This window comes from Muntiacus reevesi, chromosome 1, assembly GCF_963930625.1.
Source record: "Muntiacus reevesi chromosome 1, mMunRee1.1, whole genome shotgun sequence".
NCBI lineage: Eukaryota > Metazoa > Chordata > Mammalia > Artiodactyla > Cervidae > Muntiacus > Muntiacus reevesi.
The window spans coordinates 161,355,599-161,379,709 of NC_089249.1; the positions used below are offsets into that span (position 1 = coordinate 161,355,599).

General features: G+C 48.9%; 2 protein-coding genes and 1 non-coding gene across 4 annotated transcripts; 1 reads left to right on the forward strand and 2 right to left on the reverse strand.

Moving 5' to 3' along the window:
• Nucleotides 1-18: 18 nt before the first annotated feature.
• CDC20 (cell division cycle 20) lies at nucleotides 19-4,262 on the reverse strand. Of its 2 annotated transcripts, XM_065914679.1 has the most exons (11): nucleotides 4,133-4,262; nucleotides 3,772-3,960; nucleotides 3,510-3,658; nucleotides 3,327-3,423; nucleotides 3,040-3,168; nucleotides 2,743-2,939; nucleotides 2,538-2,632; nucleotides 2,168-2,396; nucleotides 1,879-2,004; nucleotides 836-953; nucleotides 19-490 (listed from the first exon to the last, which is right to left on the reverse strand). In XM_065914679.1, exons 2-11 carry the CDS (start codon nucleotides 3,950-3,952, stop codon nucleotides 312-314), a joined length of 1,500 nt encoding a protein of 499 aa, XP_065770751.1. In that variant the 5' UTR covers nucleotides 3,953-3,960; nucleotides 4,133-4,262; the 3' UTR covers nucleotides 19-311. The 2 variants fall into 2 exon arrangements, with proteins under 2 accessions (XP_065770751.1, XP_065770742.1); XM_065914670.1 differs by having other exon boundaries at nucleotides 3,772-4,214.
• Nucleotides 4,263-9,133: 4,871 nt separating this feature from the next.
• Nucleotides 9,134-23,613, reverse strand: MPL (MPL proto-oncogene, thrombopoietin receptor). Its single transcript, XM_065929601.1, has 12 exons — nucleotides 23,535-23,613; nucleotides 23,236-23,368; nucleotides 22,715-22,893; nucleotides 21,903-22,201; nucleotides 21,105-21,267; nucleotides 20,603-20,729; nucleotides 15,891-16,069; nucleotides 15,590-15,732; nucleotides 13,104-13,263; nucleotides 12,824-12,920; nucleotides 10,681-10,768; nucleotides 9,134-10,490 (listed from the first exon to the last, which is right to left on the reverse strand). The coding sequence occupies exons 1-12, from the start codon at nucleotides 23,611-23,613 to the stop codon at nucleotides 10,203-10,205; spliced, it is 1,935 nt and encodes a 644-aa protein (XP_065785673.1). The 3' UTR covers nucleotides 9,134-10,202.
• On the forward strand, nucleotides 16,971-17,073 carry LOC136156742 (U6 spliceosomal RNA). Its single transcript, XR_010661226.1, has one exon. It is a non-coding gene; the product is annotated as a U6 spliceosomal RNA (small nuclear RNA).
• Nucleotides 23,614-24,111: the final 498 nt, after the last annotated feature.

The window sequence follows — 24,111 nt, forward strand, 5'->3', positions numbered from 1 at the left end:
TGCGGAGGCTGCTCACTCCTTTATGTCTTTATTAAAAGTGACAGAGGAAAGCACAGTGGCTGTGTGTGTACATGTGTCAATGGAAGAAGTGGGTACAAAGCCTGCCAGCCTGTCTGCAAACAGGATGGGTGGTCAAGGTGCCCGCAGGATCGATGTTTCTAGCTCTCTGATTACAGTAGAGAGGAGCCTCTGGGAAGGCTGCTGGGACAGAGGTCATGCCAGAAGAGAGGGAGACGTGACTTTATTAGAAAAGTAAAAAAACAAAACAAAACAAAAAACAAACCCCACAAAACACTTCGAGGAGTTGGTCCTCAGCGGATGCCTTGGTGGATGAGGCTACTTTTGGCCGCACTGGCCTTCTCCCGCTCCCGCCGCCGGGCAGGGTCCAGCTCAAAGCAGCGCCACAGCCGCAGGGTCTCATCTGCTGCTGCGGACGCCACTGTAGCCCCATCTGGGCTCATAGTCAGACTGAGCACCCGGGCTGTGTGACCTGGGATGTGAGGAGGAAAAAAAGGAGAGCAATACATAGGATGGTAGGTACCTATACCCTTCCAATTTTGAGAGTTTTTGTAACAGTTTAATTGAGATAATTAACAAGTCACATACTATAAAATTGATCCTTTTAAAGCATACAATTCATTGGTTTCTAAAATTGTGCAACCATCACAATGATAATTCATCATTCCATAAAGACAGTCACTCCTCAGTACTCTCTCCTCCCAGCCTCTGGCAACCATTAATCTGTTTTCTGTCTCTCTGCATTTGCCTCTACTGGACATTTCATACAAATAGCCATACAATATGTGCTCTTTTGTGCCTGTCACTTAGCACCTACCTTTCAGCTCAGCCACCTTGGCCATGGTTGGGTACTTCCAAATAACCAGCTGGTTCTGGGCAAAGCCGTGGCCTGAGATGAGCTCCTTGTAGTGGGGAGACCAGAGGATGGAGCACACCTGTGGAGAGGAGATGGCATGGGCATGACATACATAGAGCCAACACTACTCAAATTGGAACCGCGTCCACTGTGGTGTCAGGCACTCTGCCAGAGGCTACAGACTCAGACTTGAGTAACTGTAGTCCTTACAAAACCCTTTTGAGAGTTAGACCCGTTAACCATTTTACAGATGAGAAATCAGTTGGAAGATTCAGTAAGTTGTCTAAACTCACATGCACATTAAATTAGTTAAGTTAGTAGGTGACAGAGCCAGAATTTGAACTCTGGCTCCAGAGTCTGAGGCTAGAATAAAGCAAAGTCTGCATGTACTGGGCAGGGGGGGTGTCAGGAGAGGAAGCTGCAGTGCCTGCAGGGAGACCCACCTTTGAGCTAGGACCTCAAATATCATTCTAAAACATTTGGATTATACACTGTAGGTAATTGGGAGCCCTTGCAGGGCTTGAGGAGGACAGAAACAGACTACCCAGACCAATATAGAGGGCAGACTGGAAGCAATAAAAGACCAGTGCTGTGAGTCTCCACAGGAAGAAGGATGAGGCCGAGGGGAGGGGACACATGTGAATGATACTCTGAGGGTAAACTGATATATCTTGGTGACTAGGTGAGGAAGATGAAAGAGTCTTGTTCAGATTTCTTACTATCCCTCTCAAATAGCAGAGGAGGAACACACATTTCAGGGAGGCAAGGGGAAGCGACAAGTTTAATTTGGGACATACTAGGGTGGTGCCACCTTACAGAATGTGGGGTTAGAGACAGGCTGGCTGTGGACTGTTGAAAATGTGTGTCTGGAATTGAAGGGTTACATCTGAGCTTGGCGATCATGCCAGTATTGCCTCGGTGAAGCGATTGGAGGGGAGGAGGTTGCCCAGGAAAGCTACACAGAATAACAGCACGTCTGGGAGTGAGGCTGGAATAAGGACTACCTGGGAATGGGCATCCACGGCACTCAGACAGGCCCCAGAGCAGACGTTCCAGATCCGAATGTGTCGATCACTCGTGCCCCCGCCAGTTGCCAGGACGTTGGACTGCCAGGGACACCAAGCTACAGCCTAGATGGGACAAAGGTGAAGTCAGCAGGTGCTGGAGCAAGACAAGGAGTTACCGGGCACATCAGATTAACTCGGTCCAATTCCATCATCCCACGTCCTCTTAATAGTCCCCAGGTTGTTCTAGGTGAGAGTCTGCAGAGGCCCAGCCCAGCCCCACTCTCACCTTGACAGCCCCTTGATGCTGGGTGAAGGTCTGCAGAGGAACCCAGCCACCCTCTCCAGGAGCACTAGGCCACACGTTGACCAAGTTGTCATTGCCGCCACTGGCTAAATGTCGTCCATCTGGGGCCCAGCGCAAGCCACACACTTCTTGGCTGTGGCCACTCAGTGTGGCCACATGGTGTTCTGCTACCCGAACATCATGGTGGTGGATGTGGCCAGAGCGTGAGCCACTGCGGGAGGGGAGAAGAGAACCAAGTCCTGTAGCAGTGCCAAACAGGCGGCAGGCCAGAGCTGCTTCTGTTCAGAGGTGTACAGTCCAGGGAGAGGGGGGCCAAAATCTGATTTTGTAACAGATTAGTAAAGCCACTGACCTGGACAGGATATAGCTATTCCAACAGAGGGAGCCCACTCGGGCAGCATGACTGGTCATGTTTCGAAGCCGTTTCTGCTGTTGCACATCCCATAGCTACAGAGAGAGAAGACTGTGAGGATCGGGACTTGGCATCAGCATCGTCCTGCTGGGCAAGCCCCCTGGGTCTGGGGACAGTAGAGCTGCAGCACCAGGACAAGTCTCACCTGCACCTCGGCACTGCTGGTGCCCACAGCCAGGTAGTTGCCCTCTTTGATCCAGGCCACAGAAGATATATAGTCCCCAGGCTGCTCCATTTGCAGCAGCTGCAAAATGTCACCAGTGCTAGCACTCCACAAGTATACACTGTTGTCCAAAGCCACAGCCAGTACATTCCCAGAGCTCCAATCCACAAGGTTCAGGTCTACCAGAGGGGAAAGGGAAGAGTATGAGCTGTCCCGTTTGCCTTGTCCCTCTCTCTCCCTCTTTCTCCATCCGCTGGACAAGGAGAAGACTGAACTTACAGTAGTCATTCCGGATTTCAGGGGCATCCAGGATGCGGTCTGGCAGGGAAGGAATGTAGCGGCAAGTCTTCCTGCTGGAGCCCGGCGTGGCCTTCTGGCTATAGAGTACTTTTAGCCTGTTCTGGTAACCTGTGGCAACAGAATGGATCTAGACTGGGAGGATTGACACTTCTACATGCCTTTAGACAGGAAGGCCAGATAAGCACTTCCTTCCTCTCAGTCTTAGGTGGAAAAGGCAGACAGTCATCTCATCCACCCTGAGTCCTGGGGCTAGACTGACATCTTACCCTCTGGGGCATTTTGTGGTTTTCCACTGAGCCGAAGGATCTTGGCTTCTTCCATGTCAAAACCGTTCAGATTCAAAGCCCATGCTTTCTGATGTTCCTGGCACATAAGAGTGGGGATGAGGTGGCTCTATTATCTAGATTTCACAGACCAGTTTCCTGCTAGAAGTCCCCTGGGATACATACCTTCTTGGTGGGCGTCTCACTGTTGTCGGGCTGGTTCTCCTTGCTCAGGAGGAAGCTAGCCACCTCCATCTGGGAAGCATTGCGATGGGGGATATAGCGGTCACCGCCAGGTTTGTTGGGAGTGGTCTGAAGCTTGGAGCTGGATTTGCCTGGGACAGGGACAGGGAAGCCACACTGTCAGACCCGGCTCAGGGGGAGGAGGCGTGAAGGCTGCTTCAAGCCCTTGCCCTTTCCTCCTAGCGACCCGCCGCACCCTACTGACCAGGAGTTCGGCCTGGGGTCCTGCCGGCGCTGTGGGATCGGTTGGCTGCCCGCATAGGTGAGGGAGCCGGCCCCGCGGCTTCCTTCGCTTTGCGCTGCCAGCGCGCAGGGGGTGCATTGGGGATTGGTGTATCTAGCTGCAGCAGCGAGTGCAAGTCACTCTCGAACACGAACTGGGCCATGGAAGCGTCTGGAGGGAGAGGGTTCCTTGCAGTGGCTGCCCGCTGAGCCCCAGAGTAAGAGAGGCGACCGTGCTCTGGGGCGGCCGGCCACAGTCAGGACCACCCTTGCCGCAGTCCTTCCCGGCCCAGCACCCTCGGCCGCGGTCCCAGACCGGTGTGCTCAGTCCAGCCGTCTCTCACCGTCAATTTAGAGCAGGTTCCGATCCTAGACCGGCTTTAGCAGTGAGGACTTGGACGACTTAAACTCTCCGCTCCAAGCACTCATTGGCTCCTTCAAAATCCAACCGTCGCAACCGTCGCCCTAGCCCATTGGCCTCCACGGCACAGGGGGCGGGTCTTCCGGGGGAAGCTCCAGATCTCACGGGAGTCCAGCAAGCGAGCGGGATTTGAAGGGTGGGAGAAAGGCAAAGGCTGCTTCCACGCCACCAGGTGTCGGGAGACGGGGCGGGGCGGGGCGGGGCGGGGCGCGTCTGGGGGCGGGGCCTGCGCTGGCTGCCTTCCCCTATTGGTTTCATTCATTCCTCAGGCTCCCCTGCACCCGTCCTTCACGCTTCATGCTTGAGGATCGTTTTTTATGATACGAGGTGCAGAACTCGGTAGAATGACCTAAACACTTAAGCCTGTTTAGAGAAGGCAGTGTAAGGCAGTGGCCGACCAGCCGGACCGAAGGCAGGCAGGAAGATTGGGAGTGGGGTGCTGCAGGAGGTGACTGAGAAACTTAGAAGCAGAAGAGAGAAGGCCGAGCGTCCACTGTTAGCTTAGTGCTTGTGGGAACACTGCTAGGAAGGAAGAAGTGCCTGTGTTTGTTTTCAAAAACTGTTTTGTGTGTTGTTGTTTTAGAAACAAGGAAAATGAAGCGGAAAGAGGGGTGAATTCCTCATGGTCAAGAAAAAAGATCAGGATTCAGACCTGCCTGTCTGGGAGATAAGATTGGATAGCCCTGTGAGGGAAACTGGGGCTGACCCCCATGGAGCTTAAGAGATGTCAGGATTTTTAGAGATCCACGAGTCTAATCTGCACGTGGTGCATCTCCGCATCCCAGCAACACACCCGTATTTTACAGATGAAGAATCCGTAGCCTAGAAAGGGATTTGTGCAAGGTCGCATGCTGGTGGGAGTCCAGATCTGACTCCTGTTCAATAGAGTGCTCTAATAGCGACTTCAGTGAATTGTATGATATACTTAGAGGTGAAGCAGCAATCATAAAAATGATAATGGGCACCATTACTGACCATCTGCTAACTATGATGTTTAAAAGAGTTTACGTACATTACTGCAGGTAACTCTTAAACCCATAAGACAGAAACTTTATTCCCTTTTTACAAAAAAAAAAAAGAAAGAAAGAAAGAAAGAAAGAAAGAAACCAGGTCAGGGAAAGTCTAGAAACTTGCCCAAAGGCACACAGCCAATAATAATTAGTGAAGCCAAACTATCTAACTAACCTCAGCAATCTAACCATATTCTACACTGTCCCAGAGAGAGGCTAGGGGAGAAAAAAAAAATATCATTAGCCTAAAATCAATTCTCATGATGACAGAGAAAATTTTGGAGTTTTCACCCAAACGATATTGTTATTATCTTTAATTTTGAAGCATTCATGTTATCTCTTTCCAATTACCTCGGGAAACAAGGATTTAGGTGTCTAGGGTTGGAAATGGGGAGTCCCTGAACCCTAGAGGACATAAAGGAGTCAAGCTGGTCAGGGCCTAAATGTTAAGCTAAGGAGTTTGGACTTTTATCTGTTAGGCATTGTGGAGTCAATGAGAGTCTCCATTCAGGGGAGGGCCAAGCAAAACATTTCTGAGGACAAGGCATGGCCAGCAATTTGCAGTTTCTGGAGTAAGGGTCACCGTAGAGGAAGAGAACAACAGGGTAAATAAGGGTACAACTTCAGGGAATTTGAACCTTGAAAAGTAAAGGAATGACAGGGCTTCTTTGGTGGCTCAGTGGTAAAGAATCGGCCTGCTAGTGCAGGAGACACCGGTTTGATCCCTGATCCAGGAAGATCTCACATGCCATGGAACAACTAAGCCTGTGTAGCACAACTACTGAGGCTGTGCTCCAGAACCCAGGAGCGGCAGCTGCTGAGCCCACACGCCACACTGCTGAAACCTGAGTGGCCTAGAGCCCATGCTCTGCAACAAGAGGAGCCACCACAATGAGCAGCCTGTGTACTGCAGCTAGAGAGTAGCCTCTCTGTGCAACTACAGAAAAGCCCCCACAGCAACAAAGACCCACCACAGCCCACACATTAAATAAATAAAATTATTTTTTTAAAGACCATTAAAAAAAGACCTTTAATTAAAAAAATAAAAAAAAATAAGAATAAAGGAATGGCAGAAGCCAGTGGAGATTGTACTGACATGGACCTTGAAGTGGGAGGAATTCTAATATGCAAAATAGTCGAGTGATGACAGAAAAGGTCAGAGTTGGCTATTGAGAAACAAATCATGGGTGACCTTGGAGAGAAAGGGATCAGGGGAGGGGGTGCTCAGGTTTCCTTTGGAAGGGGTTGCAGAAAGGAGGGTGGGGAGAATATGGAGGCAGCAAGCATGGGCTACTTGTATAAGAAATTTGAGAATGAGAAAGAGGGAGCTGGAGGGAAGGCCAGCACTAAGATCCTATGCATCTTTTATTTGAAATTTTTATTTTTGGCTATGCCGGGTCTTTGTTGTTTCCCCAGTTGCGGAGGAGGCTACCCTTCGTTGGGTCGCCCGAGCTTCTTGTTGCGGTGGCTTCTCTTGCTGCAAGCAGGGGCTCTAGGGTGCTTGGACTCTAGCAGTTGTGGTGCACAGGCTTAGTTGCCCCAAGGCATGTGGGATCTTCCTGGACCAGGAATCAAATCAGTGTTAACTGCATTGCCAGGTGGGTTCTTATCCACTGGACTTCCAGGGAAGTCCTGCCTATGCATCTTTGAAGATGAAGGCAAAAGAGCCTGAGGAGATAGAAGAGGGCAGGCAATGGCCTGTTGGTAGAGCAAGCTGTCTGGATACCTGATGAGCTGCTTAGATAAGGGAACTCTCACCTGAAGGACCTGAAGGAGAAGGTATAGAGGGAATAAAATATAGGTAATATTCAGGGGGTGGAACAGTCCAGTTGGGATAATAATAAAGATAACTCTGTAAATACTGAGTATTTACTATGTGCTTGGCATTGTATTAACACTTTTAATCCTCACACAGCAAAATAGCAGAAGAGAATGAGATCAGTTCTGAAGAGCCAAACTAAAGATTTAGAAGTAAAGAGTGAGCAAGGAGTAAGATGAACAGGAAGATCAGTCTGGAGGCAACATACAGGTTGGATTTAGGGAGAAAGACTGGAGGCAGAGGCAGTTGGTAGAGGCTGCAATAATAGCTCAGTGAAGATGGAGAAGAGGAGACAGAATTTGGTAAGTAAAAGGGGTAAGGACATGATGACTGAATCAGTATAGAAGTGAGAGTTTCGGTGGTTTGGTTCTCAACCCTAGTTTTGAGTCCCTAGGAGTCAAGTTGGAGCCTTGAACATGGCTTGGGGAAGGAAGTATGGAAAGTGAATATACTAGATGTCATCCATTTGTCCCATCCAGGTCCATATTTCATCCTTCTCTACTCTGCTCTGTGCCCTGTGAGGCTGACTCACATGGCCTGCGTCAGTGGATTCCCTTGGGCTCTGGTTTCTGTTTGTATTTCACCAGTGGGAGGATGTTATGGGTTAAATTGTGTCCCTCACCCCCAAATTTATATGTTGGATACTTAAGTCCCAGTACTTCAGTTCAGTTCAGTTCAGTCGCTCAGTCGTGTCCGACTCTTTGCGACTCCATGAATCGCAGCACGCCAGGCCTCCCTGCCCATCACCAACTCCTCAAACTCATGTCCATCAAGTCGGTGATGCCATCCAGCCATCTCATCCTGTGTCGTCCCCTTCTCCTCCTGCCTCCGATCCCTCCCAGCATCAGGGTCTTTTCCAATGAGTAAACTCTTCGCATGAGGTGCTTCAGAGTGTGACCTTATTTAGAAATAGAGTCACTCCAGAATATAATTAGTTAAGATGAAGTCATTTGGGTGGGCCCTAATCTAATATGCCGAGAAGGCAGTGGCAACCCACTCCAGTACTCTTGCCTGGAAAACCCCATGGACGGAGAAACCTGGTAGGTTGCAGTCCATGGGGTCGCTAAGAGTCGGACGCGACTGAGTGACTTCACTTTCACTTTTCACTTTCATGCATTGGAGAAGGAAATGGCAACCCACTCCAGTATTCTTGTCTGGAGAATCCCAGGGACATAGAAGCCTAGTGGGCTGCAGTCTGTGGGGTCGCACAGAGTCGGACATGACTGAAGCAACTTAGCAGCAGCAGCAGCAATCCAATATGACCTGCGTCCTTATAAAATGGAGAAGTTTGGACACACACATATGTAAAGAGAGAATGCCATATGAAGATGAAGGCAGAGGAGAGGAGGAGAGGCCTAGAAACAAGTCTAGGAACACCAGGAAAGCCCCAGAAGCGAGGGGAGAGGAATGGAACAGATTCTTTCTTACCGCTCTCAGAGGCAACCAACCCTGCTGAAACCTTGAATTTCGAGCCTCCAAAACTATGAGACAATAAATGTCTGTTGTTTGTGGTATTCTGTTAGGGCAGTGCTTGCAAACTAATACAGAGGGGGTCAAAGGGTGGTGTTGGAGGGAGGGGGGGAACAGGCAGGAGCTATTTGTTCTCCTGGCTCCATTACTGTTACATCCTCACAAGTTGGCTGCAGCCCTCTGCCACAGCTCCTGCCAGGCAGCCCTCTCTGTAACCACTCTCTCCTGTGACCCCTTGATAACCAGGGTGGGGAGGGGTGGACACCACCTCCTAATTGTTGTTAGCCCCAGGATGCTGCACTATTCCTTGATCTTTTTCCTAAATCCTGCCCCATCTTTGTAGATTGCCCTGTATTAAACTCTCATCCAGATACCCAGATTGAATGTGTGTGTCATCTATTTCTGCCAAAACTCTGACTGATACAGTGGGTATGTTTGGAGTCAGCAAAAAGTACCATTTGTTTTGAGAATTTGAATGGGTCAGGGAATCCATAATCAGAATGGCTTAAGCATATTTACCACTGTATATGAATGGTGTAGAGGATGAGAGAGGTTGGCATGGGATGAGGTGGCATTGTCCAGGAAGATTTCCTTCATTTAGAAAACATTTATTGAAGGCCTGCTATCGTGAATCAAGTACTACTCTAGGTGCTTAGGGGGTGGGGGAGGGGGGAGGCAAATAAATCACAGCCCTTGCCCTCAAGGAGCTCACAATCTAGTAATGGAAGACAGACATGTAAACAGTTATTTGCATAAAGCATTTCAGGTGCTATAGTAAAAGTCTGGGCTGGAGATAAGAGCTTTAGAATGGTCAGCATGTAAGAAAGGCTATGAGAGCAGATGGGTCGGAGACTGTTAAGAATTGACTCTTAAGTGACTGCAGTAATTAAGGAGTGGAAGATAAGCCAAGATAAGAGATTAGGAGGGAAAAATTACTATAGTCTAGTCTACATATCTCTAACATTTTGTCCTAGTCGGCACTATGTCGGCAATGCTGCTGACATTAAGCCGGGAACCTCTTTCACTGTGCTTTACTTAGAATATCTCACTAAATGCTCTTTACAACTCTATAGCACTCTGTATTATCCCTATCTTATAGATGAGAAAATTAAGGCTCAAAGATTTTGAGTTATTTATTCAAGGTCACACAGCTAGCAAGTGGGAAAGATAGGAACTTAGCTCTGACTCCACAGAGTTTATGCTGTCAACTATCAGTATACTCAGAGAAGCCCAAGCAGAGCCAGGAGAGATGGTGATGCATCCCAGTCACGGAGGAGAGAATTTAAAGGAGAAATAAGTAGTCACCATGACAAATGCCAACAGAGAGATTAAACAGGTTGAGGATTAACAACATCTGATTGGATCTTGTGATGAGAAAACTTGAGGTGAGCTTTGCCTTAGTAGTTTCATTAGCAGAGTGGTAGCAGGAGAATAAATTGCAGCAGTCTGAAGAGCAAATGGGAGCTGGGAAGTGAGACTCCTTTTCAAGGACTTTGCCAATAAAGAGCAGAGAGAAAGAAAAGCTAGAGGAGCTTAGTCGAATGAACCTTGCCTGAGGAGAAAGGACCCCAGATTGATGCCAGCAGCAGTGGTGAAAGGTCAGTCCAGCCAGAAGGGTAGACAACAGGGAAGAAGGTGAGATCTGAGACGGTTGCTGTTGGGACGGGATGGGTTAGGAAGTTCAGGAGGGAGGACTAGAGAGTTTGGATCTCTCCAGGGTACTGGGAGCGAGGGACCTGCCAGCAGCTGAGTGGTAGGTAGGAATGATTGGCGATGTGAGTGGTACAGTAGGACCCTGGCTCAGCCATTGATGGGCACACAGACAGGGGCATGGTCCCCAGGCAAGAAGGCTGCAATCCTCGGTAGTCCAACTGGGCCTGGGAGGAACACAGGGGCAAGGGAGCCTTCTCTGAGGATCTAGGTAGAATTTCAAGGAGGCTGGGTTCCACTTCCTCATAGACATCTGAGACTGCAGCCTTGGGCTGGGAGAGATGGGGGGAAAGGGGTCTGGATTAGAGCAGGTCCTATGGGAGCAGGACCCGGACTGTGCAGGAAGGAGGGCTGGGCTGGAGGTAGGGCCCAGGGATGGTATACTTGTGGGACAAGAAGTTGTGTGATGGGGCAAGGAGCTCTAAGCAGTGCTGGTGGCCGGGTGGGGGGCGGTGCACTCACCGGACTCAGGGCTGCAGTATCCCTAAGGTACTGGCCAAGGACCCGGTGTAGGTCTGGAAGTGAGGGCCACAGAGCATGCCTCAGGCTCCTTGAGGAGAAGGAAGAGAAGGAGATTGAGCTGTGGGAGTGAATTAGGGGGGTGAGAGCACTGAGGTGTGTGTGGGGAGGCAGTGAGGTGGGAGAGTAAGCTTGAAGAGGTAAGAGTAAGGTAGAGGAGCACGGGTGGAAAGGAAACCTCAGGTGGTGGGGGGAAGTCAGGGGTGTGGAGCCTCAAAAAAGCAGTCTGAGTGTCCTCAAACATTCTTGCCTCAGGGTCTTTGCACTTTCTATTCTTTCTGCCTGGATCATCGACTCATTTCCTCATTTTACTTAGGTTTCTGCTCAGATGTCATCCTGACAGAGAGGCCTTCCCTGACTCCCTGTCTAAAATAGAACCATCTCCCTTCCCCATCACTCTTCGTCTCCTGCTTTGCTTATTATTCTTTATAGTACTTGACTTATTGTATATTTATTAGAATCTTATTTTATATATATAATGTAAATCCCCAAGAGCAAAGGGTTTGTCTACTTGTTCACTCTTGGATCTCCAGGGTATAGAACAGTATCTGACCCCAAATAGATTCTCAAGAAATTAGTTGAGTGAAGAGAACTCGTGGGGCTTTTATTAAGTTACTGGGGAAGATGGTATCCCTGGGAAGAATGTGGATTAAGGTATGTTGGGGGACCCTCCAGTTCCTTAGGCTCATATTTCCGCAAGGAAGGACTTTAGCTGAATGACCCTTTGGGCCTCTTCTTTGTTCTTTTTTTTTTTTTTCCAGTCGAGCCTCTTCTGTGACGACACATATATCTCTCCAGGGGAGGAGGAGTGATGTATCTGATAAATTGTGGGAAAGGGACTGAGTACATCTGGGTCAGCAGCACAGCCTCCCTCTTCTCCCTCAACCTTTTTGCTGGATCTAGATACAGGCTACATCCCAGTCTGCTCATACATTAGAGAGGATTAAAAGGCCAAGACATGTTCAAGGAGAGATGTGAGCCCAAAAGAGGGGCATCCTAATCCAGTCTAGGGCCATCAAAAGAGGCCACCTGGAGGAGTCACCTTCTGAGCTGAGTCCTCAAGAATAAAGAGATGTTACCAGTCAAAGGACTGAGGTGGTCTGGAATCTATCCTTTATGTTTATAACTTCCAGTGACATTTATCCTCAGACTTAGTCTCCCCACATAAACAACTCATTCATTAACAGCATTTATTTAAGGGTGTGCTATTTGGCAGGCACTGTACTGAAGATTTAAGGATGACCATGTAAGGCACAGGGAAGACATATAAAGAAATGAATGCAGTAAAATGCTTCCTGCACTATGAAAGAAGTCTGTATTGGGGCACAAAAAGAGTAGCCAATAGGGGAGGGTCAGGAAAGGTTTCCTAGGAGTTGGTGAAGAAAGTTATTTAAAGATAAATGGATATTAGTCATCCAGGGAGGATATTCCTGGTAGAGGGAACATTATGTTCAAAGACACTGAGAAGTAAAACCACTGGATTTGTGGAGGAAATCACCGACAGGGTGGCAAGGCTAATGCACAGGGCGGGAGGTGGGAACACCGGCAGGGGCACAGCCTCGCTTGTTATTCTAGAGCCTGGACTTTATTCTGGGGAGCTAATAGTGAAACTTAAGGAGGCGGAGTGACAAGCTCATGTGCGCCGTTTTAGAAAGATTATTCTGGTGTCTGTGGGAGGCTAGACTGGAGGGAGAAGGGGCTCCATGTTGGTGAGTCAGGTCGTGCCTGTAGGGCTAGAGAAAGTGTGCCGGTTTTGAGTGAAGTTTAGGAGATGGAATGACAGGACCAGACTGGATAATGGGGAGGGAGGCGCCCAAGTGGTCTGGCTTGGGTGACAGGTGGACTTGTTACTGAGATGAGGAGCCAGAAGGTGGGGCTGTTTGAGGTGTCCCGTATAGTGGACATGTTCGAGTGTAAGGAGGCGGTGGGACTCCCAGGGAAGACGTGCGGGGGCGGCAGATGCCACAGGTCTGGATGTGAGATTGTCTGGAGAGCGGGCGTCAAAGAGTGACCCGAGGATGCTTCTTGAGGGGCCGCCGGCCTTGCCCGGATCACAGCCCCGTCTCCCACCTGGCCGGAGCGGTACCTGTAGTGCGCAGGAAATTGCCACCTCAGCAGCAGCAGGCCCAGGAGGGCGCTGACGCCCAGGACCAGCAGCAGAGCAGTCACCAGGAAGATCCAGACTAAGGGACAAAAAGCAGTCAGCCCTCAGGGGGAGGCGCCTGGCCGGAACCTCGCTGGCAGGTCCCCCAGCCCCACCCCACTCGCTGCCGGGTGTGTCTGCGCAGCCGCAGCCTGCTGCGGTCTGAGCCCCGCCCCTCCACTCGCGCAGGCGCAGAGAGCTTTTGCCCCTGCTCAGCCCTCACCCGTCTCGGAGGCCGTCTCCACCCTCACTGGGTCGGACCAGGAGCTCCAGGGACCTTGGAAGGTGGGGCCATGGAGCCTGGCGCGCAGCTGTACGCGGTAGCGGGAGCGCGGGCGCAGCTCCAAGGTCTCTCCCTGGGCTCCAAGAGGTGGCTCCAGCACCTACGCAAAGGTGCACGCGGGTGGTCAGGCTCCCGGTCCCTGTGGGAGGGCGTTGGGCCCTCGAGAACTTGGCCTCTGTTTGACCCCAATCCTCCCGCCTTGAATCCCCGGGGATTCCTCCAAAGCGCCTCACTGGCAGAAAACACGCATCCCTGGCGGAAACTGGCTGGAGAGAACACTCGGACAGAGAGCCTCGCCCTGCCTGGCGTGATACACCCCCGGCACACTGACTCATCTACACACAGAACTCCTCATCCTGACACACATACATATGATAACATCGGCAGAGATCCGGTACACACACACTGGCCAGGTTGGGCGATGGAAACCCGGGACACACTCGGATACTCATAGCCATGTAAGTGAAGTTGCTCAGTCGTGTCCGACTCTTTGCGAGCCCATGGACTGTAGCCTACCGGGCTCCTCGGTCCATGGGGTTTTCCCGGCAACAGTACTAGGGTGGGGATCTCCAGGGGATCTCCCGACCTAGGGATTGAACCCGGTCTCCTACCTTGCAGGCAGACGCTTTAACGCCTGAGCCACCAGGGAAGCCTATAACCATGTAAACCAGGCTACAAATAACATCCTCTCAGTAGAGGGTGCCAGAACTGTGCTAGGTGCTGGGGATACCAGGAGAGTCCAGCAGGGAGACATTATTAACTTGATCAGTAGTAAACATTTATGAACTGCTTGTGTCAAGCCAAGCCCTGGGGTAGGCATTGAGTAAAAAGAAAAACAAGGCCTCACATGTCTTATGAAGAAGACATCCAAACAAGTAAATAGTTACAAGAAGTAATGGTGCAGTAATAACAATATAAGTAAGGTACCACAGAGCCCTCAAAAGAGTGTTACCCCGAGTGAGTTGCTTGATTGCGGGTTATAGAGTGTTCTGCGTACTAAAGGCATGCATGGGTGGGCTAGAGGGTCAAAGATAAGACTAAAACAGTGGTAGTAGAGACTTGAGGCCTATTAGTACAATAAACTCAACTAAGTTGTTGATAGAGGGAAGGGCAAGGGAAAAGGAGAGATGAGTCAAGGATAATTCCAGGTTGAAGTAACTGGGTTAAGTGTTGGTGCCATTGTCAGAGACAAGGAACAGGAGAAGTAAGTTTGAAGAAGAAATGCTGTATTTTTTTTTTTTTTATTTTATTAAGTTCAACAATAGCCAGAACTTATGAATGGAAATGTCAGAATTGTAATTGTCTTGGAGGGTGTGTGTGTGTGACCAGAGGGCATGAGACACTTCTGGGGTACCAGAAGCAACCTTTATCTTCATCTGGGTAATGGTTACATGGATGTATGCACATGTACAAATTAACCAATTGTATGTTTAAGATTTGTGTTACTTTATGTAATGTATACCTCAATAAAAAAGTAAAAAAGTCTGGGGAAGAAAGTAAGTTCAGTTTTGGTTATACTGAGTCTGAAATGTCCTAGGGGGGTTTTAGGTAGAACTGTCTGGTAAGAAGTCACATATACATGTGGTAAATGAGAATAAAAGTAGAGAAAGAAACTAATATTTAATGTATATTGAGTGCCTTCTATCCCAGGCAATATACTAAATATCTATATATTTAATTTTCACTATAACTCTGGAAAGTACATAGCTTTATCCCCATTTCACCAGTGAGGAAACTGAGACTCTTCAGAAGTTTAGGTAATTCACCTATGGTATAGAAGTTATTTTCCACATAGGTGTTGGAATAAATTTGGGATGGTTAATGTATAGTCATTGAAAATATGGAATTGAAGCACTCACCAAGGAGAACATCTAGATGTTGGTAAAGAATCTGCCTTCAATGAGGGAGACCTGGGTTCTATCCCTGGGTCAGGAAGATCCCCTGGAGAAGGGAACGGCTACCTACTCCAGTATTATTGCCTGGAGAACTCCATGGACAGAGGAGCCTGTCGGGCTACCGTCCTTGGGGTTGCAGAATCAGATATGACTGAGCAACTAACACTTTCAGAGAAGCAAAGAGTCTAGGATGGGAATGCAGGACGCGCAGCCTGTTAAGGAAGCGTGGAAAGGAAGAGCCCGGGAAAGAGTGAGGAGGTTCAGTCAGAGAGGTGGTAGGAGAATCAGGAGAGAATGATACCCCAAAAGCAAAGGGAAGAGAACATTTTAAATAGGCATAGTCTGCATTGTCACATGCCAAAGAGAGATGAAGATGCCAGTTGAATCAGACAGAACAGAGATAAACAAGCCCAGACACGGATATACATGAGTATACAGTGATATCTTGGTTATCACCCCTGATAACAGACATCCTGAAACTCAGGAATACCCTGAGTATGAGGTCTGGGGTCATTTGTTCCTTGACTGTACCTTCCAGTCCCGATGGCCTTCTCCTGTGTATCGGAGCTGATAGCAGGTCTCTTGGGCTGCCCAGGCTGATGGGTGCTGCCATTCCAATTCCAGCTGCCCACTGGAGACCTCCCTCCAGTGCAAGTTTGGAGTGGGGATGAGCACTACAGGGATGTCACCAGGGACTGGCCTAAGCCCTTCTGTGCATGAGGCATCATGTCACCAGGGCCATGGGTCAGAGTATCAGAGTTGGTGATCCTGGGCATGGGGTCAGACATGGTAGGGGTGGGAAATGTGTGGGAGAAGGGAAGAAAGTCCTTACCAGCCTGGTGGATCCAGAAAGGGGAGCCCAGGTAGCTGTGAACAGCACCCTGGGCTGTGGTCACCTCCACAAGGATGTGAATAGCACTATCATTTTGTGACTTGAAGTGACAGCGGGAGAACTGGGAGGACTGTGATCCTGAGTTTTTCTCCTCTTCACACTTCTCCCAGACGGGGTCCCTACAAATCAGGCAAATAGAGTCATTTGATTCAATGCCTGCTTCAGAGACTAATCTAGCCTCACAGGGAATTAGATTCTAATCTAACTTGCTCCTTGGACAGGCCTCCAGGGCTTTCTCTCTCATGCCGTGTATTTTTTTCTGAGGTTTGCTTTGGGGTTCAGCCTCTTCTTCTTAATAAAGAGGGAGGGACTTCCCTGGTGGCCCAGTGGTTAAGAATCTGCTTTCCAATGCAGGGGATGGGGGGGTTGATCCCTGGTTGGGGAACTAAGATCCCACATGCCACAGGGCAACTAAGCCTGTGAGGAGCAACTAGAGAAAAAACCCATGTGCTACAACAGAGACCCAGTGCAGCCAATAAAAAGCTAGATGAGATAGGGAAATAATATGGGCTATAGAGTTCAGGTCTTGGCTTATCGGCATAAAACGCTGGACAAATTACTTGATTTTCATCTCTGCCTCAGTTTCCCCATTTGTGAAATGGGTCAATAATACCTACTTTGAATGGGATTGTTTCAAAGAGTAATGCAAAACATATGTTTTTGTAGCAAAACGTATTTATGTTCTTAATCTATTCTCATTAGGGAGCCTTCTTAGTCACCTCTAAGTGTTATTTTACTAACAGATTATTGTGACAGTCTCCTAACGGGCTTTTCTGCCTCTGTTTCTATTACTCCCTTCAATTTGTTCTCCACACAGCAATCAGAATTTAGACCCAAAATGTTGATCTGATAATGTCCAGAATATATGTCAAAGCTATGCCTTTATTTTGACCTTTATTCCTGTCACATTAGATGAAACTATTATCTGTTGCCTGGATTAAGGCATATTTCTAAATGGTGATCCTGCTTCCACTCGTACTTCTTTTTAATTGCACAGAGAAACATCTTTTAAAAATATAAATGCTTTAGCACCACATATGCTAAAATGGGAATGATACAGAGGAGATTAGCATGGCCTCTGGGCAAGGATGACTTGCAAATTCATGAAGCATTTCATACTTTTTAAAACGAATTTATGGCTGCCGGGGTGAGGGATTGTTAGGGAGTTTGGGATGGTCATGTACACACTGCTATATTTAAAATGGATAGCCAACAAGCAACTGTAGTATAGCACATGGAACTCTGCTCAGTGTTACGGGGCAGCCTGGATGGGAGCAGGGTTTGAGGGAGAATGGATACTTGAATATATGTATGGCTGAGTCCCTTTGCTGTTCACTCATTTCTTCTCGCCATTTGGGTCTCAGCTCACCTGTCACCTCCTTGGCAAGGCTTTCTCCACCCACTCATGAAATTAACACCCATCCCCACGCTTCCACGTAGTCTCTATCATTTAACCTTGCTCCTTTCTTTCTTGTTGGTCTCCCCACAATGCCGGAAGCTTCTTTGTTTTGTCACTCTATCCCTGGAGCCTGGTACATAGTCACCTTCAACAGTTGTTTATTGAACAAATAAATCCTGTCTCCTTCCTGGTTATAACCCCTAAATAGCTAGCTATTACTAAAATCATTTACCATTTTATGTATTTTTATGTTTACTAGGTTATTCGACAGATAATTTATACTATGTGCTAGGTACTATGAGGAAAAATTTTCAAGGAGCTGTCATTTCATTGGGAAAGGGAGAAAAACAAACAGATGGTATTTTTCTGTGATGTGCACAGGTTGGCTTGGGAGTAGCAAGGAAGGTCATCTGACCCAAATGGGGAGGGTCAGAAAATAGTTCTTGTACAAGGCAGCGCTTAAAATGAGTCTTGGGCTATAAGTAGGAAAGCAAAGGGTACAAACAGGCACCCCAGGCACATGCTTGTGCACAGATAAGAGAGATGGCATTTGGGGGAAACTGTAAGTGGTGCAGAAAATTTTTAGGCCAGAGGGCTTGGAGGGGAGTGGTAAGTGTGGGCAGATCAAGGCCATAGGTGGCCTTATTGCCTTGCTAAGGAGCTTGAGCTTAATCTTGCAGCAACAATGGAGACATTCAAGGAATTTAAGCAGAGAGTTGTCATCACTAGTTTTGTACTTTAGGAAAGTCTAACTGCAGTTTGTGAGAAAGGATCTGTGAGGGTGGGCTAGAAGCTGAGAAATTTATTAGGACAATGTCATGGTATTTTACCTACAAAATGATGAGGATCTGAAAGTAGGATTTTGGCAGTGGGAGTAGAGAGAAATAGATGGATTCAAAGGGAAGACTGAAAAGAGTGAAATAACTAGTGTTTCTGATTGGATGTGGAGGATGTAGAAAAGGCAGAAGTTCAGGGTGGAAAATGGAGTTGATGGCAGGATGGACAAGGAGAGGAGAAGCAGGTTTTGACAGAGAGTATGTGAATTTGGTTTTGCCACCCTTTCATTCATGGCCCTCTTCATACTATGGAAATCTATACAGCTATTAGAAAGAATGAGCTACATCATTATAGAAGTCCAAGACACATTTTTAAGTAAAAAAGTAAGTTAAAATAAATCATACAGGGCTTCCCTGGTGGGTCAGTGGTAAAGACTTCACCTGCCAACACAGGAGACACAGGTTCCACCCTTGGTCCAGGAAGATCCCACATGCTGTGGAGCAACGATGCCCGAGTGTCACAACTACTGAACCTGTGCTCTAGAGCCCACGTGCTGCAACTACTGAAGCCTGCCTGCCCTGGAGCTCATGCCCCAAACAAAACAAGAGAAGCCACTGCAATGAGAAGCCTGAGCACGGCAATGAAGAGCAGCCCCCGGTCGGCACAACTAGAGAAAAGCCCAAGCAGCCACAAAGACCCAGAGCAGCTAAAAATAAATAAATAAAATTATTAAAAAAAAAAAAATCATACATATAATGTGATCCAATTTATATTGAAAATTAAATAGTATGTTTGCTGCTGCTAAGTCACTTTGTTAGACATGTGTAAATGCATAGAAAACTGGAAGAATACACTAAAACTGTTAATAGTGTTTTTTTCATTATTCAATTTTTTTTTTTTTTTAACTGAGCACATACTCTGTTCTAGGCACCATGGTAAGGGAGAATACATTGGTGAGTAAAAGCAGACACTGACTTTGCCCTCATGGATCATGTTAAGATCAGCCTTTCTCAACGGAGCTCTGAGAGAGAATTTTGTTATCAATCAAATAACCATGTAAGGTATAAATGTAAAATTATAACTAGGTTAAGTATTTAAGAAGGAGAGGTACATGATACAACAAGGATATATAATAGTGCCACTGTACCTAAGAAGGAAGGTCAGGGATGGTGACATCTGAGTTGAGATCTGAAGGATAAGTAGAGGTTAAGTAAAGATAAACAAGCTGGGTAAACAGCATGTACAAAGATCCAGAGGCAGGAGGGATTGTGGCAGGTAGGAGGGAATGAAAGTAGGCCTTGGAGCAAAGAGCACAGAAGGCAGCATTAATTCAGTTCAGTTCAGTCGCTCCGTTGTGTCCGACTCTTTGCGACCCCATGAATTGCAGCATGCCAGGCCTCCCTCTGAATAAGATAAAGTTGAAGGCACAGATAGAGGCTGAGTCTTTTAGAACTTTACACGGTCACAATAGAATTCTTTTCTTTGTCCTAAGATCAGTGAAAGCTATGGATCTTGGAAGAGTTTTAAGCAGAGAATGTTGCATTTATTTTTCTGCTTTTAAAAACTCACTTCAGCTCATGTGTAGAGAATGTTTTGGAGGATCCAAGAGGTGATCAGTTAGTAAGTCTTCTCAGTAACCTAACTGAGAGATGAAGATGGCTTGTACTAGGGTGATAGCTGTGATGGTCAAACATGGACAGATTCTAGAGATGTTTAATAGGTGAAATCAACAAGGTTTGGTTATATATTAGATATGAAGGAGGTGACAGATCAGTGAGGTGCTTGGTTGAAATGCTTGAAGACCAGGTGAAGTTTTGATTGGACCCAATAAATAGTGAAAAGTTGCAGTACATTTTTGAGTAGGAGAAGGCCATGCAAATTTTAAGAAAGGTCAGTTTGTCAACAGCATGCAGGGGTGGGTAAATTGGAAGTGATTGAGAATGTAGGCTGTTGTAATGATCCAGGTGACATGATTGCTGTTACTACTGCTACTGCTAAGTCACTTCAGTCATGCCCGACTCTGTGTGACGCCATAGACGGCAGCCCACTAGGCTCCCCCGTCCCTGGGATTCTCCAGGCAAGAACACTGGAGTGGGTTGCCATTTCCTTCTTCAATGCATGAAAGTGAAAAGTGAAAGTGAAGTCACTCAGTCGTGTCCGACTCTTAGTGACCCCATGGACTGCAGCCTACCAGGCTCCTCCATCCATGGGATTTTCCAGGCAAGAGTACTGGAGTGGGTTGCCATTGCCTTCTCCAGGTGACATGATTACATAGAATTAAACCAACACATTCCCAGGGGGTATGAAGAGAGGTTGAAAGGATACAATAACCATTGGTGGATGAGAGCATGGAGGGCCTTTGGTTTGGGGAATAAGGGAGGGGACTGAAGAGGATCAAGGACAATCTCTCCCTTCTTTCTGTGGAGTTGTGCTTCTCTCCCATGACATCAAACTCAATCAGCGGTTCACTTCTCACCTGTCTCTGGGACAGCACCGTGCCCCGCTGTGGTAGAAGAAGCCTTGGGAGCTGGCATGGTCCAGTTGTTGCCACTGACAGGTAACATTCGTCAGGTCCAAGGTAAAGCATTGCAGTCCAATTTCCCCTGGGGTCAGAGAAGGAGAGATCCCTTGGAGGAGGGTATGGCAACCCACTCCAGTATTCTTGCCTGGAGAATCCCATGGACAGAGGAGCCGGATGGGCTACAGTCAATGGGGTTGCAAAGACTGAGCATGGATGCGGAGAAAGAAGCCCTATCAGAGCCCACGTGCTCCGACTCCATAGGGTATCCAGATCATCTTTACGCACGTAACTTGCACATTTGCTCCTATCCTTTCTTCTCTCCCTGAATATAATTCATCCTGTGCAGTAGCAAGTTTGAGATCATCAGGAAGGACCATGGTTCTCTGAGCTTCCATATCTAGCCCATGCGTCGCTAGAGATCTTTTCTATCTCCTCCTCCACTCCCCTGTTGACTCACCTGCGTCGCCAGGCAGGTCCACAGTCACAGGGAGGGACCAAGATCCCCAGGAACCACGGAGAGAGACTCCGTCAGGTTGGCTGCGTAGCTGGAGCCAGTAGGAGTTACCAGGCTGGAGTCCTGAGATGAGGCAGCTGCCACCCTTCATTGTCAGAGATGGAGCCTTGGGAGAAGAATCCCAGCTTCACAATCTAGGTCTGCCTCTCAGCCAAGAGAGCCTACATCTCTTATACTTGAAGCCCCACAACATGCCTGTGGAGAGACACTCAGTTCTTCACTGGATAAATACGTGCACAGACTGGGGGCCAGGTCGGTGGGTTTCAGGTGGAGTTCAGGGCTTTATAGGTTTCCCTGGTGGCTCAGACGGTAAAGAATCTGCCTGCAATGTGGGAGACTCGAGTTTGATCCCTGGGTCGGGGAAGGTCCCCTGGAGAAGAAAATGGCAACCCTCTCCAGTATTCTTGCCTGGAGAATCCCGCGGACAGAGGAGCCTGGCGGGCTACAGCCCACAGGGTCACAGAGTCAGACACGACTGAGTGACTGATACTTTCACTTTCACTTTCAGGGCTTTATAGGGAAACCCCCACTAACTTGGGGACCTGAAGTGCTCAGCTGTGTTGGTCTGAATGACACAAAGTGGGAGATTCCTAAATAAACATGGCTTCTGAGAACTAATCAGACCCTATGCTAACTCTCCAAGGACCAACCCAGTATGAAATCCCCAAAGCATGGCCTGTCCTTTCTTGGGGCAAAATTGAGGGTAAGAGATAGGAGGGGAGCAGAAGAAGGCCAGGATACTTCTCTAGTCGGGGAGGTCTGCTCTGGTCCCATCTGTTGAGGCATCATGGGCTGTGTACATGGAGACTGGTCCAGGGTTGCGGCTAGGTTTGGTCTCCGCCGAGCTGGGCAGCAGGTCTCTGCGGACAGCAGCTGTGTGACTGTGGGGCCAGTGGAGTTCCTGGGGTCCTTGGGGCCATAGCGGAGTTCATGCCTCAGAAATTCATTGATTTCGGGAGCTGGGGCCTCCCAGCTGATCTGAAGTTCCCCTGGCTGGCTCCCACCCATGGCCTTGATGAGACTGGGGGGAGTTGGCAGGCCTAAGGGCGAGACAGGGCACATCAGAACTCTTTGGCTGCTACAGTCTACAGCTCAGCCCATGGACTGTGGAGAGGGGTGCTCGAGGCTTGGTTGAGGGCAGCCCCTGGGGCAGGGACACGGAGGCTCCTTATCCTGTTCTGTCCTCGGATGAGCAGTGACCTCACCACAGGTTGTTAGGCTCAGTGCTCCTCAAGAGCAGGGACCTCTTCTCGTCTGTGCATCCTTGTCCTGAAGCCCAGGGCCTAGCACAGGGTAGGATTCTGTAACTGATGAATGAGTGAGTCAATGATAGGTTAATGATGGGAAGGTTGGGGTGTCTCTGATGTGAAACGAAGTCTAGCTCTGGACGTTGAGGCTAAGAGGAATGAGAAAGGGGTCTCGAGGTGCCTCTGGGAGTCTGGTAGTGGGGGTGCACCCATGTCGTCTTGAAAGAGCACAGCTCGGTCTGATTCTAGGAGCCAGCCCAAGGGTGGCAAACAGAGGGGCCAGGATGACAGGAGGATGGTCCTTACCCACAGCATCCACAGAGAGTACCCGCTGGGTCAGATTCTGGTTCAGAAACACGTTCTTCACCCAGAGGTGCAGTTGAGAGAAGAGGCGAACTTCAGCCTGGGCCGGAAACTGGCACACGTATCGGGTTCTAAAGGGCATCACGTGCTGGGAACTCAGGGGGCAGGTGCGGGGCTGCTCCCTGTGGGCACAGAAGTCTGGGCTACCTACATGCACACCTGTCCAACTCTGAGGACCCAGGTCTGGGCCCAAGCCCAACTTCTGTTTCCATTACCGCCAGTTTTCTTCTCAGTGCCTGGGATGGGTGGGATTAGGGGGTACGTAGGGGCTGGAGCTGGCTGTATCCAAAGCACCTCTGTTCAGTAAGTGGCTACTTCGGTCTTGTACTTGGACTAGTCCTCTGACAGGGCCAAAGGCAAGGAAGCTGCTAGAATAGGGCTCAGCTGCAGTATGCACAGGACAGACACGGGGAGTGGTGTATACACACGATACATATATAGGATACATATGATGCAACACATACCCCGGGTAGGCATACAACAGCTGATACATTTCACTGGGTGCTCCCTCTTCCTCATCCCAGAAGCAAGTGAGGTCCTCAAAGGTTCGAGAGAAACAGTTCAGGGACTCTGAGTCCGAGGCCAGCAAGGAGGCATCTGAGGAACAGCTGGTGAGTTGGGCTCCCAGTCCTCCCCAGCATGTTTGTGGGCAAGAGTAGGGGACCAGTGGGGGCCTCCCACTTTGCACTTCCCTCCCCCCCTCCACCCGCCCAGGGCTCCATCTTCCTGGGTATGGGTATTTGCTACCCTCCACACACCTCACCTTGGCTGGTGACTTGTGCCAGGTTTTGGGGGGCCGGGAGGAGGTAGGAGATGACCGCCAAGAGGGCCCAGGAGGGCATCTTCTCCGGCACTGGGTGCCTGCCTCAGCCCATCCTCCCTTCAGGAAGCTGGGCCCCAGTCCCCTCCCGGGCCAGCCCCTCAGGTTCCTGTCAGATACAGTCCCACGTCCTGTCCTGTCCCTGCCCCTGTGGGGCCCATCCAGACCACACTGGGGCTGGGGGCCAGGGGAGGGGGTGTGGGAGTGGGCAGGAGGGGAGGAGGAATTTGAAAGGGAGGATGCAGGCCTTTCAGTAAGAGAAAGATGGGGGGGTTGCATTTTTTTTTCCTAACCATGTACCAGAAGCGGAGTAAGCCTCTGTGCGGGTCCACGCTCACTGCTGGAGAAGGCATATTATGAACAGCACACTTACTGAGTGCTGTTCGCTTTGCTGCCACGTGTTAGGCACTTTTTATCCGCTGACTCAGCCAATCCTCATAATAGTCTTATTATTTCCATTATGTGATGGGGAAACTGGAGACGCAGACAAATTGAAGATTTGCCTAAGACGACACACCTC

Bases quoted from the DNA above. Each gene is read 5' to 3' on its own strand.
- CDC20 (XM_065914679.1), bottom strand. From the start codon at position 3,952: ATGGCCCAGTTCGTGTTCGAGAGTGACTTGCACTCGCTGCTGCAGCTA. The intron at 2,633-2,742 runs GTGAGACTTGTC...CTCTCTCTGTAG, and splicing joins CCAGCAGTGCCGAGGTGCAG to CTATGGGATGTGCAACAGCA. The intron at 954-1,878 runs GTAGTCCTTATT...TCCTCTCCACAG, and splicing joins CCGTGGATGCCCATTCCCAG to GTGTGCTCCATCCTCTGGTC.
- MPL (XM_065929601.1), bottom strand. From the start codon at position 23,613: ATGCCCTCCTGGGCCCTCTTGGCGGTCATCTCCTACCTCCTCCCGGCC. The intron at 10,769-12,823 runs GTACCGCTCCGG...CTTCTCCTCAAG, and splicing joins CAATTTCCTGCGCACTACAG to GAGCCTGAGGCATGCTCTGT. The intron at 10,491-10,680 runs GTGAGTGCACCG...CATCTCTCCCAG, and splicing joins ATACTGCAGCCCTGAGTCCG to CCCAAGGCTGCAGTCTCAGA.